This window comes from Anas acuta, chromosome 25, assembly GCF_963932015.1.
Source record: "Anas acuta chromosome 25, bAnaAcu1.1, whole genome shotgun sequence".
NCBI classification, from domain to species: Eukaryota; Metazoa; Chordata; class Aves; order Anseriformes; family Anatidae; genus Anas; species Anas acuta.
The window spans coordinates 3,111,877-3,125,795 of record NC_089003.1 but is presented as its reverse complement, the minus strand read 5'-3'; the positions used below and the strand labels follow the sequence as shown (position 1 = coordinate 3,125,795).

Genomic DNA, 13,919 nt, shown 5'->3' with positions numbered 1-13,919 from the left:
CTGCTGCGGGGCCTGGGAAGGTTCATCTCTGAGCAAGATTGCTTCAAAATCCCTGTGAAAATGTCGTGTGAGACCTAGGGGAGGGATGCTTTACTGCTCGTGCTCATCTTCGTGCTTCTCACTCCTGGTTTCAGCAGCCAGAGCCAGCACTGAGCTGTCAGGACAACTCAGAAGGAGAGCGATGGGTGGGATGCCAAACCTCGTGCTGATATACAGAGATCTGAGGGGTGGTTGGAGAAGATAAGAGAACTACCGAGATGTGAATTTGTTAACCTGAAAGGTTTTAATGCTTTTCCAGGCTGGGATTTTGGCCCCTGGGCGCACAGAAGAGAGCTGGGGCTCGGCAGAGGGATGCACAGCACCAGCGTTTGGTGATCAGATGGGAGGTTTGAAGCTCTGGGTGTGAAAGGAAGGTTTATTTGTGGCACTTCTGAGGCTGAGGGAGCCTCCTGGTCCACCTAGTGGTGTTTGTAGACTACCGTACGGCTCAGGCTATCCGCCCGAGCACAGCACTGAATAATCTCATTAGCTCCCATCCTTCAGCTAAGGTCAGCGGCGCACATGTGCGTGGGATTGGGGTGAAACGAAGCCTGAGAAATATGGGCAGAAGCAGCGTCTGCCGGCTGCACAGCACGTGCTGGCTGTGAGCAGGCAGGACGATGTGGAGCCAGGTGCTCGGGGTGCTGGGCAAGAGGATTAGGGGCAAAGAGGGGGCCGTGGGGGTGTGCTGAGGATGAATGGAGCCTGCCGTGCTCGTGGGTGGCTGAGTGACCCAGCCCCTGCCTGGGGAGAGCCCCAGCGTGGCTGCCTTCACCCGGAGCCTCCGGAGTGACCTGGTGTAGGACTGTCCTAGCACAGCCTTCGTTAGGTGGTTCAGATGCCCCATCAGGCAGATTAACTTCACACAGCGCTCGGTTGGCTTTGGGGCTGACCTGAAATGGAGGATTTAAGCTGAATTCCTCTCTTCCAGCCTGTACTTCTCTAGATTTGATGTGCTGAGATAACTGGGCTTCTTGGAAGTCAGATCTGAGATAGCAGAACAAAACGTGGGCACACGAGGTGCCTGCTAGTGGTGGAGACACGTGGCTTTCCTGACAAAGGTCTCGTTCCCCTGCCAGGATGTACTTGGGCTGTGAAAGCAGTAACGTGCCCCTCTCCAAGAGCTGCAGGTTGGAAAAGCTGGGTCCTAACGTTGCAGGTCCTCCGTGAGCCCGAGGAAGGCAGACCCGGGCTGTGCAGCGAAAGCTGCTGTGTTTTTTGGGGACTGGGGGGCAGTGGTGGTGTTTCTGGGGCATCGTTCAGCTAACGTGAGCGCCGTGTTTTGTGTTTCGTGTCCTCCTGCAGACGTGCCGACGAGCCTGCACTTCCAGAGCATGTTGAAATCCCAGTGGCAGAACAAACCCTACGAGAAAATCAAAGCTCCCAAAAAGCTCTCGCTCAAGCACAGAGCCCCCATGCCTACCAGCAGCCTGTCCGACCCTATTCGCAAGGACCGCCACAAGCTGGTGAACTCCTTCTTCACTGCAGCCAGTAAGTGGCCCCCTCCTCGTCCCCGCCGCGTGCACAAACACCGCCCCGGTCTCGTACCCAAAAGCAGTGCAGTTTGGGAGGAGAGAGGAGGATGCCCTGCAAACGGAGCCCTCAGGGATGAGGCCAGGGCTGAAGGTGAAACGTGTGCAGGATGCTGAGGTGGTCTCGGTTCGTAGGGACCCCTCCTCGCCCAGCCCGAGGCTGTGCTCACGCAGCTCTCCCAGCACGGGCAGCTCAGTTTAGCTCAGCGTGGCTGCCCGGGGCCGGGATGTTGCTGAGCCCGACCTGGCTGGATTCAGGGAGCTGCTCCATCCTGCCCGAGCCTCCTGTGCCGACAGAAAGAGAGGTGAAAACTGGCGTTTCATAGCTCTTTCTCTGTTCCCCTCCTCAGAGCGCTCACATCAAAAAATCCAACCAGACAAGGCACACAGGCCGGCTTTAGACGATTTTACGGCCGTGTCCAAGGCCGAGAGAGCGCCAGAGCGCTCGCTTGTCCAGCCTCCTGCCTATGACAAAAAGCGATTGCGAGACTGCTCATCTGAGAGGAGTGAAGGTAGGCTCCCACGGCCAGGTCTCTCGGGGGGAGCTTGGGCTTTGCTGCATACCCAGCCTCTCTCTCCCCCTTCGGCCTCGGAGAAGGGGGGAACGCACTGCTTCTGGGCCTTGTCACCACCGCAGCGACGCCTCGTGTGCTCTAACTGCTTCATCCCGCAGGGCCTGGCGAGCTGGCAGCTGCGGTCAGAAGACGCTTCTCTTTCCTGCAGTGCTCCTCAGCACCGGCCATTTCTGGTGCAGACGGTCCTTCTCTCTGCCCCCAGCCCCCCGGCCTTTTGTGGCTAACATCTCCCTCTCTCTCTCTGTTTTCTCCTTCCCTCCCCGTGCAGTGTTGAAGCATCACGCGGACGTCGGTGGCCCGAGCTACTTGTCGGCGGCTGCGACCCCTGCCCCTCACAGCCCTATCGCACGGCAACTGTCCACCTCCTCGGAAGGCTCTGCCCCTGCCAGCACGAGCTCACAGGGCACCTCCAACGCAGCCGTAAGTACCTGCTGCCAGGCTGGAGGGGCTTCTGAGCTCCTCTCCACCACGGCGTGGCTCAGCCTTCGAGCTGTTCCACCTAGACTTGAGGGTTTGGTGTTCCTCTTACCTCGCTGGACCCGCTGCTTCAGCTGGAGGTGGGATCGCCGGCCCTTTTTCTGCTCTGGCTTTGGGTTTGCTGCGTTTCTGGATTGACTTTGGCTGTGCAGAGAGCCAGTCAGCTGCAATTAGAGGTTCACTGCTAGTTCAGTAGCTGCTGGTAAATGTTCCTGTTCCCAGTAGTCCCCTGGCTTCGCTCCACATCCGGATTTTGGTTTCTGAAGTTGTCAGTGGATGCCAGGAAAAAAAAGAGTAGAAGAGCTGAGCACCAGCAGCGTGTTGCTGCTGCTCCAGCAGTGCTTCCACTGCGATGTCTTCCCCTTCACGGCCTGTTCTGTGTGTGCTGGGTTGGAAATGGGGCTGGGGCAGAGCAGTGCTGGCTGGGACCTCAGCTTGCACTTGGACACGGGTTTCAGCAGTTGCTTAATTCATATTGCCCTCCGAGATCTGCTCAGCCTCCCAAAAGGATAACGGGATTTGGGACCTTCATGGAGCGGTGCCTGAAAACCATCAGTGAGCAGGACCCCAGCTCCATCCTGCTCTGAGCTCTGAAGGTGGCCCAGGGAAGCCCCTGGCCCCTCTCTGTGGTGCAGCCCAGGCTGGGCGTAGGGCGGGTGGGAGGCGTCTGTCCCTGCTGGCTCAGAGCCCGCCGCGTGCCCTGGTCCTTGCTCCGAGCTCCGCCAGCTCCCAGCTGGGTTCCTGCCCAACACACGTTTGCTGTTGCGTCATCAGCTGTGTCATCAATGATGCCAGCTCGGGGTGGCCGAAGAACCCAGCCAGCAATGGTAGCATTTGCTAGAATGCTCTGGGTGTTGTGGGAAGGGGACAGCTCTTCCCAGCAGCTGTAGTGTCTCAGGATGCCACCTCTCTGTGCTTCGTGTGCTTCTCTTGGGCTTGCTTTCCGCTTCTCTCGCTGCTTTTTCATAAACCCCTTCTGAAAAGCGAGGTTGCTGAGCGGTGCTGACAGCCTCACAGCTGAAATGATGCCCTCAAAAATGTCCACTGAGGGGCGAGGGGAAGCCCTGCCAGGTATCCCTGCGCCACCCCTCACTGCCCGAGCAGACTGGGCAGGACGTTAACGGTGCATCCTGGCAGCTGGTTCCTAAAACTCCTTTCCTTCCTTGCCGAGACTCTTCTCGGTTCGTAGCACTGGCAGATTTTGAGTCTGTAGTATAGATTGGAGAATTAAACAAATGTGGTAAGCAGAATCTATATTTGTTTTGGAGAAATGGTTGTTGGTGGGTGTTTTTTTTTTTGCATTCATGGCTGTGCCTGTTCGTGTTGAAATTAGGATTTATAAAGTCTGTCTCTTGCAGCCTGCAGACGAGCTGAGGCTGCAGCTTTGACTTACAGGCTTCCCCATTCAATCTCAGTGGAGTGTCGATTCTGAAAACAGATGACAAATCCAACAAATCTGCTGATCACCAAAGTCCAGCAACTCTCCCTGGTCCCAGAAAGCCTCCTGTGCTCTTCCAAAAGCCCGAAGCTGTCGGTGTATGCATGAGTTACTGTAGGGCAGGCCAGGGTTTGGGTCTGGTTTAATGGTTTTGCAGTAACTACCAGCATGCAGAACCTTGCATGAAATCAGTGCCCCCAGAGTTGTTCATTAGGGGAGGTGGAACGAGCTGGATTGAACGGGGAGCTGTGTGTGTGAGGGGAGGTGCAGCGTGCTGCACCCTAACTCTCCGTGGGGCAGCGGGGCTGTGCAGTCTTGCCCGTAGTCTTCATTTTCTTCTGTGGCTCCCCAGCAGATTCTGCTTCAGAAATGCTGCTCCTTGTTGTGTTTTACCAAATCCGATACAAATTTGATTGAGGCAGCTCAGCGAAGTGCTGTCAGCGAGTGTGGGCTGAGCTCCGAGCGTAATACAGGAACACTGCTGCTTGGGGACACAAAGGCATGTGGTAATAGGATTCTGCATGGGGAAGGGCTGCTGTTCTTCTCGGATCAGGGAACAGATGTAAAAAAGGACATCCTCGCCCCATCTGGGTGTGCTGTGACCCAACCAGAGCCCCCCCGTGCAGCACAGCCCGCCTGGCCTGCTGGGGTGCACCCAGCTTTGGGCTTTGGCTCCCAGGGGCTGTGCGCACAGCTCAGAGCACCCCCAAATACCACCTGAATACCAGGAATGTGCTGAAAAACAGGGCGAGGAACCTGAACCAGGGCGATGGCAGCTGCCCACCCGCTCACATCCTCATCCAGCACCCGCAGCAGGTCCCTTGCGCTTGGGCTCTTGCGTGTTTTTGCCCCAAAAGCCACGGGGATCAGAGGGGGCACAGGTAACGTGCAGGTGGCTTCGTCAGGGAGGCAGCACCCCGAGCTGATGGGGAAGGTTCGTGTCGCTGTGCCGGCAGCGCTGCTGTCACAGGTCTGGGGGAGGTTTGGGGATAGACAGATGGTAGGAGGGCACCCAGCGTTCAGCCCGGTTTAAATAGCTAAGTGTGTAGCTTATTTCTGTCTTGGAAAAGCTATTCCAGTCAGAAGTACGATGCAGATGGAAGCTGTTAGGTTCTCGGTACAGCTGTCAAAACCCGAGATGAACTGCTGCTGTCTGCCTGCTTCCCATTCCTGCTTTGCCACAGCATCTCCTGGCAGGTCCCTGCAGTGCCCCGAGGAACGGGGCTGTGGTCCAGACGCGTGGTCCTTCCCTCTGCCCCCATGTTCTCACCGCCCCCTTCGCACAGGCAGGAGGGAATAGGATTGTATCAAAGCAGTAAGATCGTAGTAAAGGAGACCTTGCTTCATCTTTTGCTGGCTTGGCTTTTCAGCCGGATCAATGTGGTGGTGGCAGCAGGGTGGAGATGGTGGCTGGAGCTCAGCAGCCCCTGCTCACCTCGCTGCAGTGCCCACGGAGCCACCGCAGCCTCGTCCTTGTTCGTGCCTTCCAAACCAAGGGCTTTGGTCGCCCTGTGCCCATGGGGGAGGAGGGCTTCCAGCAGGCGGTAGGCAAATTCTGTTCCCACACAAATTGCTGTTGGCTTTGGGGTCTGTTGGTTGCACGAGACCACGTCCCGTGAGGCCACGTCCTTTTTGTGTCCACGGTTTAACGCGGCGAAACCTGCAGCCCTCTCTCACGTTGTTCTTGTCCTTTCTTTCCAGCAGCCAAGGAGGAGGAGAGGGGAGAGCTCCTTCGATATTAACAACATTGTCATCCCCATGTCTGTCGCTGCAACAACGCGCGTGGAGAAGCTGCAGTACAAAGAGATCCTCACACCCAGGTACGTGCCCCAGCCCCAGCTCGAGGGGGTCTGCCTGCTTTCACCACGCAGCTCTCAGGCCTCAAATGAAGCCTAGGGCTTGCTCCTGTGGCTGGTGAGGAAAGGGGCTTCCTTCCTCCTTGAGAGGAAGAGAAAATTTGGAAAACTTCGGCTCATTTCACTGAAGCAGACTTTGGGCTGGGGTAGGGCTGCGTTGACTCAGTGTCCGTGGTGCAGGGAAGCCGCCTGCGCTGCTCACGTCTCCCCGAGCAACCCAAAGTCATTCTGGTTGTTTTCTTTCCCTCTACAAAGCTCCTGATTGCAGTGAGCTGAAGGTCCGGGTGCTTCCCGGTGCTTTCCATGCACCCGGGTGTGCCCAGGCCCCCTGGGCTGGGGGGGCTGATGCTGAGGGTGGCTGAGGCCAGGAGCAGAGGCAGCCGTGGGAACTGGGAGTCTGTGCCCGAGCTGAGTGCGAGGAGGTGAGCTGTCAGCCCCTGCTCAGATGATCTTGAACGAAGCCTGTTGCTGGGCCAGAGGAAGAGGAGGAAACGCTGCAGCATCTGCTCCGCTTCCTCTGCCCCCGCAGGCTCCGGCCACGCTGCCGGAGCAGCGCCAGGAGCTGGGCAGGGGCAGCGAGGAGGGGCTGCAGCGGGAGCGCGCCAGGAGCTGCGTTGCCCATGGCTCAGCCCACTGAGGAAGGACAAATCTCCTGCGTGGGCACTCAGTGTGCACAAACCGCCCCCTTCCTATGGAAAAACTTGCTCAGAATGGGTCAGGCGAACGCAGGAAATGGAGAAACTGTTGTCTGGTACCACGAGGGGTGGATTTGGGTAGATAAATGTGGCTAAAGTTGAGCCCGGATGTGTTTCTCGCTGTGCCAGGGTTGTGTTTCTTCTCCCACAGAAGGTGGTTTGGGGTGTGCTGGGCACGTGCTTGGCCGTGCCCATGCCTAACTGCGTTCTGACGGTCTGACTTTGTGTGTTGCAGCTGGCGTGAAGTGGATATCGGCGCTCTGAAGGCGAGCCCTGATGAAGACAACGAGGAGGTGAGAGCTGCTTTATGTCCCCCTTAGCTCGGGACGGGGTTGATGGCAGCTAACGGAGTCGGTGGTGGATACTGGAAGGGTACAGACACAGGGACTGCAGCAGAGGTGCAATCTTTTCCTTTTTGGCAACAAAAGGGCACAACTAGCTTTGCAGGAGCCATTCTGGTGCCGATTTCTTTTTGGAAACAGAGTGATAGGGCAGAACTTGGATTAGCTGACTGGGCACAGCTCAATTTGAGGTCTGATTGCTGTCAGGAGACCTTTCTGGGCAGCAATCTTTTATAGAGATAGACTAATCAAGAAATCATGACCGGTCATGCTGCTGTAGTTATTATTTTAGCTAAACTGCTATGACGGCATTTCCTTAAACCTCTGTGTGAGTGCACTCGCTCTGGGATGAATGGCTTTCCCTTGGTTTTTAGTTCTTAATCCCTTCCTTAGCAATGCAGGCTGAGTTTAACAAGGTGCTTGCTCGCTCACTGAGGCACCTGCCTCCCTCCAGACATGAACATTTACTTAAACCCGTGCTGTAGCTAACGCTGGAAGAACTGCACGTAGCTGTGCGTTTAACGTCAGAAAAGCCCTGACCAAGCCCTGTACCATTCCCTTTCCAGATCGAGGACTTGTCTGATTCGGCCTTCGCTGCTCGGCATGGCAAATGCGAGGAGATGGAGCGGGCCCGGTGGCTTTGGAGCACGAGCATGCCCCCGCAGCGGCGGGGCAGCAGGTACGCTGTCAGCTCAATGTCCCTGCAGGGCACGGGTGTCCCGGGGTCAGCAGCACTCGGGCAGAGGGCGCAGTGTGCTTCCCTCGGCCCAGGCGTTGTTCACAACAGATCTGGCTTTGTTAAGCTGGCTGGTGGATAAAAATGGTTGGATGTTTGTGCTGGCATCGGGAAGGTTGCTTCCATCTAGAAGAGCAACTTGAGGAGCCCCTGCAGGAGTGGGACAGGGTCTGGCTCAGCCCGGGGGTAACTTACCCACCGGAGAAGTTGCAGACGAGCAACTCTTGCACTCTGGGTTTGGATTCTGAGAAAAACAAAAGGGCTGAGCTGGGCATCCTTAAACAGGAACACGGAGCAGTTGTGCTGAGCGTTGTGCTGCGGATCGCATCGCTGCTCGATAGCTTCAGCAGTGCTGCTTTGGTGTTCCATTTACACGTGTCCTTCCGTTCCTCTCATCACTTGACACTTGGTTCCTGTGCTGCAGCCTCTTTTTGTGAGTGGGTGTCTAAAGCTGCACGCACTTTGCAGCTGTGGCTCTCTTCTTACACAGCTTTATGATGAGATTGGCTCCTCTCCGTTTGGTTTCTGATGCCTTGGCCTCGCACCACTCTGCTCTTGGACAGAAATTCTTGCCGAAGTGCAACTGCAACGTGCACTGGCCTTGGTCTCATTGTGGTTTCAGATCAGCCCTGTCGGGGGGGTGTGATCGTGCAGGACTTCACCAAAGGTTGCATCTGTCAAGCTCCATTTCTGCTGCTGCTGCACTTCATCTGCAGCTGCATTTCCTGGCGCTGGTTGAGCGTGGGACATTTTGGTGTTTGTCTGCAAGCTTCTTCAGCTAGTTTCTCACATCTGTTAGTACTTCACCCCACCGTTTCTCTTCTCTAAAAACCCCTTGTAGGGGGGTGTTGGTGCAAGATGGTGCCCTGACTGGATCACTGACATAAATTCATGGTGCGGGTGTAGAAATGCTGGTGAAAAGGGACCTCTGGAGGTCTCTGGTCCAGCCTCCGGCTTGAAGCAGGGCTGAAGATCAGGTTGGCCATGACTTTGGCTAACACAGTGTGAATGCTTCCGAGGATGGAAGTTCCCCCACCTCCGTGGTGGCTGGAGCAGGGCTGTGCCCACTTGGGAAGCAGGTTTTGCTGCTGCTACGGGAGGCAGCAGTTGGATCCTGCTTTCACCTCTCTGCCAGATCGAGCCAGCCCAGCTCCCTCTGCTTCTCATGCCCATCCTGGGACCCTGCAGGGTGGGATGGGGATGTAGGTGCCCCTGCTCCACTGGCCACGTTCCTCGGTGCAGCCGAGGATGTGGTTTGCTGTGTTTGTGGTGAGTTGTGCTGAGCTCAGCTTGGCGTTCACCACATCCCGAGCTGCTCCTCGACAGGATCCTTGCTTGGTCCTCCGTGGCCAGCCTGGGCTGATGCTGGGGCTGTTTGCTGCGGCTGCTTTGGTCCTTAGAAACTGCTGGGGGCCTCCTCCTCACGGCCCAGGAACTGCTGCTGTGCTTCGGCCAGTCCTTGCTCCTTGCCTGTGGCCTCGTGGGCCAGGTAACAGCAGGACAGATTGGGGTGAAGTCGGTTTCTCTGAAATACCATTCTCTGAAGTGACCTGCCCCAGCAGATCTGCTGAGCATCTTGTGGTCTTCCTGCCTCGTGTACGTAACAGATCGTTTTGTTTTGTTTTCTTCGTGTAGCAGCTTCTAATGGCATCTTGACTCAGCACATCGTGCTCCATATAGCCTGCTGCAGGCGTAGTTGGTGCAGTTTGGGCTGGGTTTGTGTGTTCTGATGAACATCATAGCCCAGGTAAATTTTGGAGTGTGATCCTTGGCCATCCTTGATTCATCCACTTGCTGCTGGAATTCATCTTGATAAGATACCCACAGATAGGGAGGCGTGAGATGGGCTTTTCTGCTTGCAGCCTTTGGGTCTCTTATCAGGCAATCTGTGTGGCTGCTCGAGCTTCCTTAATTCTTGGTTTAAATCTGCTGAAGTCGAGGGCTTTCACCGTGCTCCTCCCGTGCTGAATGTTGAATTCGGTGCGGTTTCAGCGTTACCGATTCACTACAGTTGCCTCTTGGACTATCTGTGAGGTGTCAGGTGGTGTGTGGATGATGTTGGGAACACTTGGAGGGGCTGCTAAAAAAAATCTGATTTCATAGGGGCCTTCTCAGGGTGGCATTTAGGCAGCACTCATGAAGTAGGAGCCGTGTGGGACAAGTTTCCTTGGCAGAGCAGTGTCAGTGCTGCAGTGCCGCATGGAGGCAGTGGAGATGGGCACGGGTGGGCCTGGAGGAGTCAACCTTGGGGCTGTGACATCCCCTCTCGGTGCACACACCCAATTCCTGCAGCACTCCCCATTGCATGGGCCCTCCCGAGGTGGGGATGGTGGAAGGGACCAAAGGGTGGCATCGGGTGGCAGAGAGCGGTCTGGGCGCCCGGAACGGGACTGAAATTAAACTCTGGGATCTGTTCCTCCCTCAGGTCCTACAGATCGACAGATGGACGGACGACCCCCCAGCTGGGGAACCCCTCGACTCCCCAGCCGGCATCCCCCGACGTGGGCAGCTGCCACTCCCACTCGGAGCTGTCCCACACCCACTCCCCGCGCAGCCCCATCAGCCCCGAACTGCTCTCAGCCCCCCTCACGCCCCTGTCCCGCGACTCCATGCGGCTTCTGTCCAGCGAGGACACGCGCTGCTCCACGCCCGAGGCCGGCCTCGACGAGCAGGTGGGTGCAGGGCCCGGCCGCGGCTGCTGGCGCTAGCGCCGCGCTGCTCACGGCGTCGCTGCAGCGACCGCTGTAGAGGCGTGGAGCTAAATCGGGTGCTCAGACTTGGCTGGTTAATTCCCCTGGCTGGGGGGCAACAGCTTGGAAAGCTGCATGTGGGGAATTCGGCCCCAAGGCTCGGCTGGAGGGGAGGTAGAGTCCCGTCCCGTGCTGGAACACGTCCCGCTGCCCACCGGCGGTGGGTTCGGTTTGGCGGCCGCCGCGTCCTCGCCACGGGTGCTGAAGGTCCTGCTCTCCGCACCGCGCTAACGGGGTGACACTGAGCCCGCCCCAGAGAGCTGCCCAAATCAACCGCCACTGCGGGCAGCCGGAGTCACGCACGGAGGGGGAGCAGAAGAGTTTGTGCGGAGGCTTTTCCATAGCCTGGTGTCTCTTCCCTTTAGGCCGTGCTGCCCTGGGAGCGGCGCACCTTCCCCCTGTCGTACGATCCCAGGACAGAGTGCGAGGACCAATCCGACCCCCAGGACCGGTCGTCGCGCTGCACCCGGCGCACGTCGGGCAGTAAATCCTCCCGGGAGACCGATGGCACTTCTGCTTTGCCCAACCTGGCCAGCCTCAAGAGCCGACCCCCCCTGGCGACACCCTCCTCCTCTTCCTCCGCAGCAGTTCAGCGGCCAGCGCACAGATAGAGACATACGGGAAGACATGAGCAAAACCAACACACAGAACTAACTCTTGGCATTAAAGCTTCCAAAATCTGCGTTTGATATTCAAACATCCTGCCGGGAATTTTCACAGTTTTTAGTGAATTTAAGGAGTTTAGAAACTGTTTTTTGTTTTTGTTTTTTTCCATGTTTCCTTGTCACACAAATGAGAGCCCCCAGATTCCTCCCAGCAGAGTGAAGCCTCGGGAGGGGAGCAGCCCACCAGTCCCCCTCCCTCTTTTCTCCCCTCCCCTCTTAGGTGTATAAAACTAGAGCACAGGATTTAGCTGACTAGCGGACTTCGGGGATAGTTTTTCTCAAGCAAAAGGGTGTCTTTTTCTCTTAACCCGCTCCCCCTCCCTGAAAGGTTTTAGTGGAGTGAAATTAGTGGTGAAAAAGTGATGTCTTGGGATTGCAACCTTCACTAGCTGTCTGTCTGTCCTCACCTGCAGCGTGCCCACCCTGCACCGCCACCTCCAGCGCTGCCCTCCCGCAGCTTCTGGTTCCAGGTGTCCCGGGGGGGGGGGGGGTGACAGCCCCCGACCCCCCACCCTCTGCCCCCAGCCGCCCACCGCCGCCTCCTTCCTTCTCCTTGTCCCAGAGCAGCCGCCGGCTGTGCCGAGCCCTGGCCACTGCCTCAGCCGGGGAAAAGGAAGGAAAGGACCCTTTTAGCCGCTTGACGCACAGCCCCGCGTGGGAGGAGAGGGATTTCGGGCACAGCCCCGTTCACACCTCGCGTTGTTACCCTGGGTGGAAGGTGGGGAGGGGAGAGCCCCCCGTGCGCTGCGAGCAGAGGCAGGGCGCACCGTGCACTTACAGACCCTTCGGGGATGCGATCGTTGGCTGAGGCCAGCAGCAGCTCTCGGCTGGGAGATGCGGGGCTGTGGCTGTGGCTTCGAGCTCGGCCTTTGTGTCCCCTGCAGGGCTGGGAAGGTTGGGTCAGGGTCAGGGCAGCTCTGGGCTGCGGCTCCAAGGAGCCGCCGAGAGCTGCGGGTCGAGGGAGCGTCCCATGGCAGGAGCGGGGCTGGGCAAGTCTGGGTTGCAAGGCCGAGGCGCTGGGGTGGCTCCTTTCGGTGGGTTTGGTCTCAGAGAGAAGGGGAAAAAAGCGAGGGAAGAGCGGCGCTTTGCCGGGGGGGTGGGCAGCTCCCGCCGGCACCGACGTGCTGGGAGGGATGGGAGGGATGGGGATCCGTCACCACTGCTTCGCTCCACTTCCACGCACGGTCCGAGAAAGGTGTCGATTCTGTTTCATTTCCGAGTCTGGTCTGACACGCCACCTCCTGACAGGTATTTTATTTTGGAACCGACTTCGCTGTTGTTCCTCCCGTCCCTCCCTCCCCGGCCCTTTGCACCCGCAGCGACTCCCGGATCCCGCACACCGTTCCCATCTGTAACGCTTTCTGATCCCGACGGTGTGGCTATTGGTCCCTGTCCTGTTGCTAGCATTGTGCCTGTCTTATGTATAATCACATCACCAAAAAAGGAAAAAAAATACAAAGGACATATTTTTTTTTCCATTTTGTAATCGTAAAGAAATAGTAGCTAAACTGCTTAATGGTTGGGGTTTTCACAATTTTCAACATTATCTAGTGTTTTTGGTTCTGTTCTAGTTTAAAGGATATGTCATCGTTTCTTTAAAAAAAAAAAAAGAAAAAAAACAAAAAACAATGCTACCATATCCCTCCGCATAAGTGCTTTTCTATTTATAAGGTTGAAAATTCTGAATAACCCTTTTAGCATTATAAAAACCACAAAAAACACCTTGTATTTTGTAAATATTTTCTTTTCCTGCTTTGAGCTGTGTAATGTCCTTGTTATATAGAAATGCTTTTCTTCCGAGAAGCTGATCTTTGTTAATGTCTTGATTCTGTTGGCAAAGCACAAATGTGCTTATAAAAAAAAAAAAAAAAAAGAAAAAAAAAGATTAAAAAAAAAATTAAAACAGAATATTCCATGCAATGTGTGTTTGTGAAACGCTGGCTTGGGGTGGTGCAAGGGAGCCTTCGGTGTGCTCAGCCCGGTCCCGGGCCGATCAGCCGCTTCCCTCCCACCGCCTGGATGAATGGCCTCTTTTTTCTTTGATACCATTATTTCCCAGCAGTTATTGTCAAGGACTGAAAAGAGGAATTGTTCCGCGGGATCTCTGGATTTAGGCGTTGCTCTGTGGTATCAGATCAAGCACGCCCAGGGCTTGGTGGCGCTTCCCTGAGAGAGCCCAGGAGAACCGAGCTCTGCCCTGCGGCCACCAGTAAATGCCTGGGGCTGGGTGAGGCGTTCATTTTGTGTTTAGGGTTATTTCATGCCCAGGTGGGGTTTGTGGAAATGAGGCTGTTACTGCGACACTCAAATGTCAGCAAGAGTGGGAGGCGACTTCCTTGGCTGCTCTTAAATTTCCAAGCTGAGACCATTCTTTGTTCCTAGTAACCGGTGTGGCTGGGAAACGGGCAGCTGTGGGGTGACTGCTCGCCCCATGATCAAAGGAGTGGGAGGCAGCGACCTGTGCATCACCCGTGTATTTACAACGAGGAGGAAAAATCCAATCTGAAAAGCAAATGGTGGCGGCCAGCGGTCGCACTGGCAGCCGCACTGGTTGTGGCCATTCAACTCGGGGTTTCTGACCCCACAAGAAGAGGCGCTGCCCTTGGGAAGGTTTGCAGCGGTTGAAGGCCCTTTGGGGCTGCTTTGTGGCCCCCAGAGTGCTGGCAGCTGGAGGGCTCTGGGCCGAAAAAGCTACAACCACGATGGGCAAGGGCTTGGATGGGGGCTGGAACTGGTGAAGGGGACAAAAAGGGCGTCACCGTGGATTTGAAATGGGCTTTGAAAAACCCCCAGTGCTCACTGCTACCCGTGGGCA

General features: G+C 56.4%; 1 protein-coding gene across 4 annotated transcripts in view; it reads left to right on the top strand.

The window, feature by feature from the left end:
- Window positions 1–13,012, top strand: part of KANSL1 (KAT8 regulatory NSL complex subunit 1) — a 92,116-nt gene extending 79,104 nt beyond the window's left edge. For 2 of the 4 annotated variants that reach the window (XM_068661166.1, XM_068661165.1), the window contains 8 exons: window positions 1,345–1,530; window positions 1,922–2,083; window positions 2,415–2,566; window positions 5,763–5,881; window positions 6,848–6,905; window positions 7,520–7,632; window positions 10,115–10,361; window positions 10,805–13,012. In XM_068661166.1, the coding sequence (XP_068517267.1) occupies window positions 1,345–1,530; window positions 1,922–2,083; window positions 2,415–2,566; window positions 5,763–5,881; window positions 6,848–6,905; window positions 7,520–7,632; window positions 10,115–10,361; window positions 10,805–11,050 (1,283 nt within the window). In that variant the 3' untranslated portion in view covers window positions 11,051–13,012. The remainder of the gene's footprint in view (window positions 1–1,344; window positions 1,531–1,921; window positions 2,084–2,414; window positions 2,567–5,762; window positions 5,882–6,847; window positions 6,906–7,519; window positions 7,633–10,114; window positions 10,362–10,804) is intronic. The other 2 variants (XM_068661167.1, XM_068661168.1) reach the window with 2 other exon arrangements.
- The last annotated feature ends 907 nt before the right edge of the window (window positions 13,013–13,919 follow it).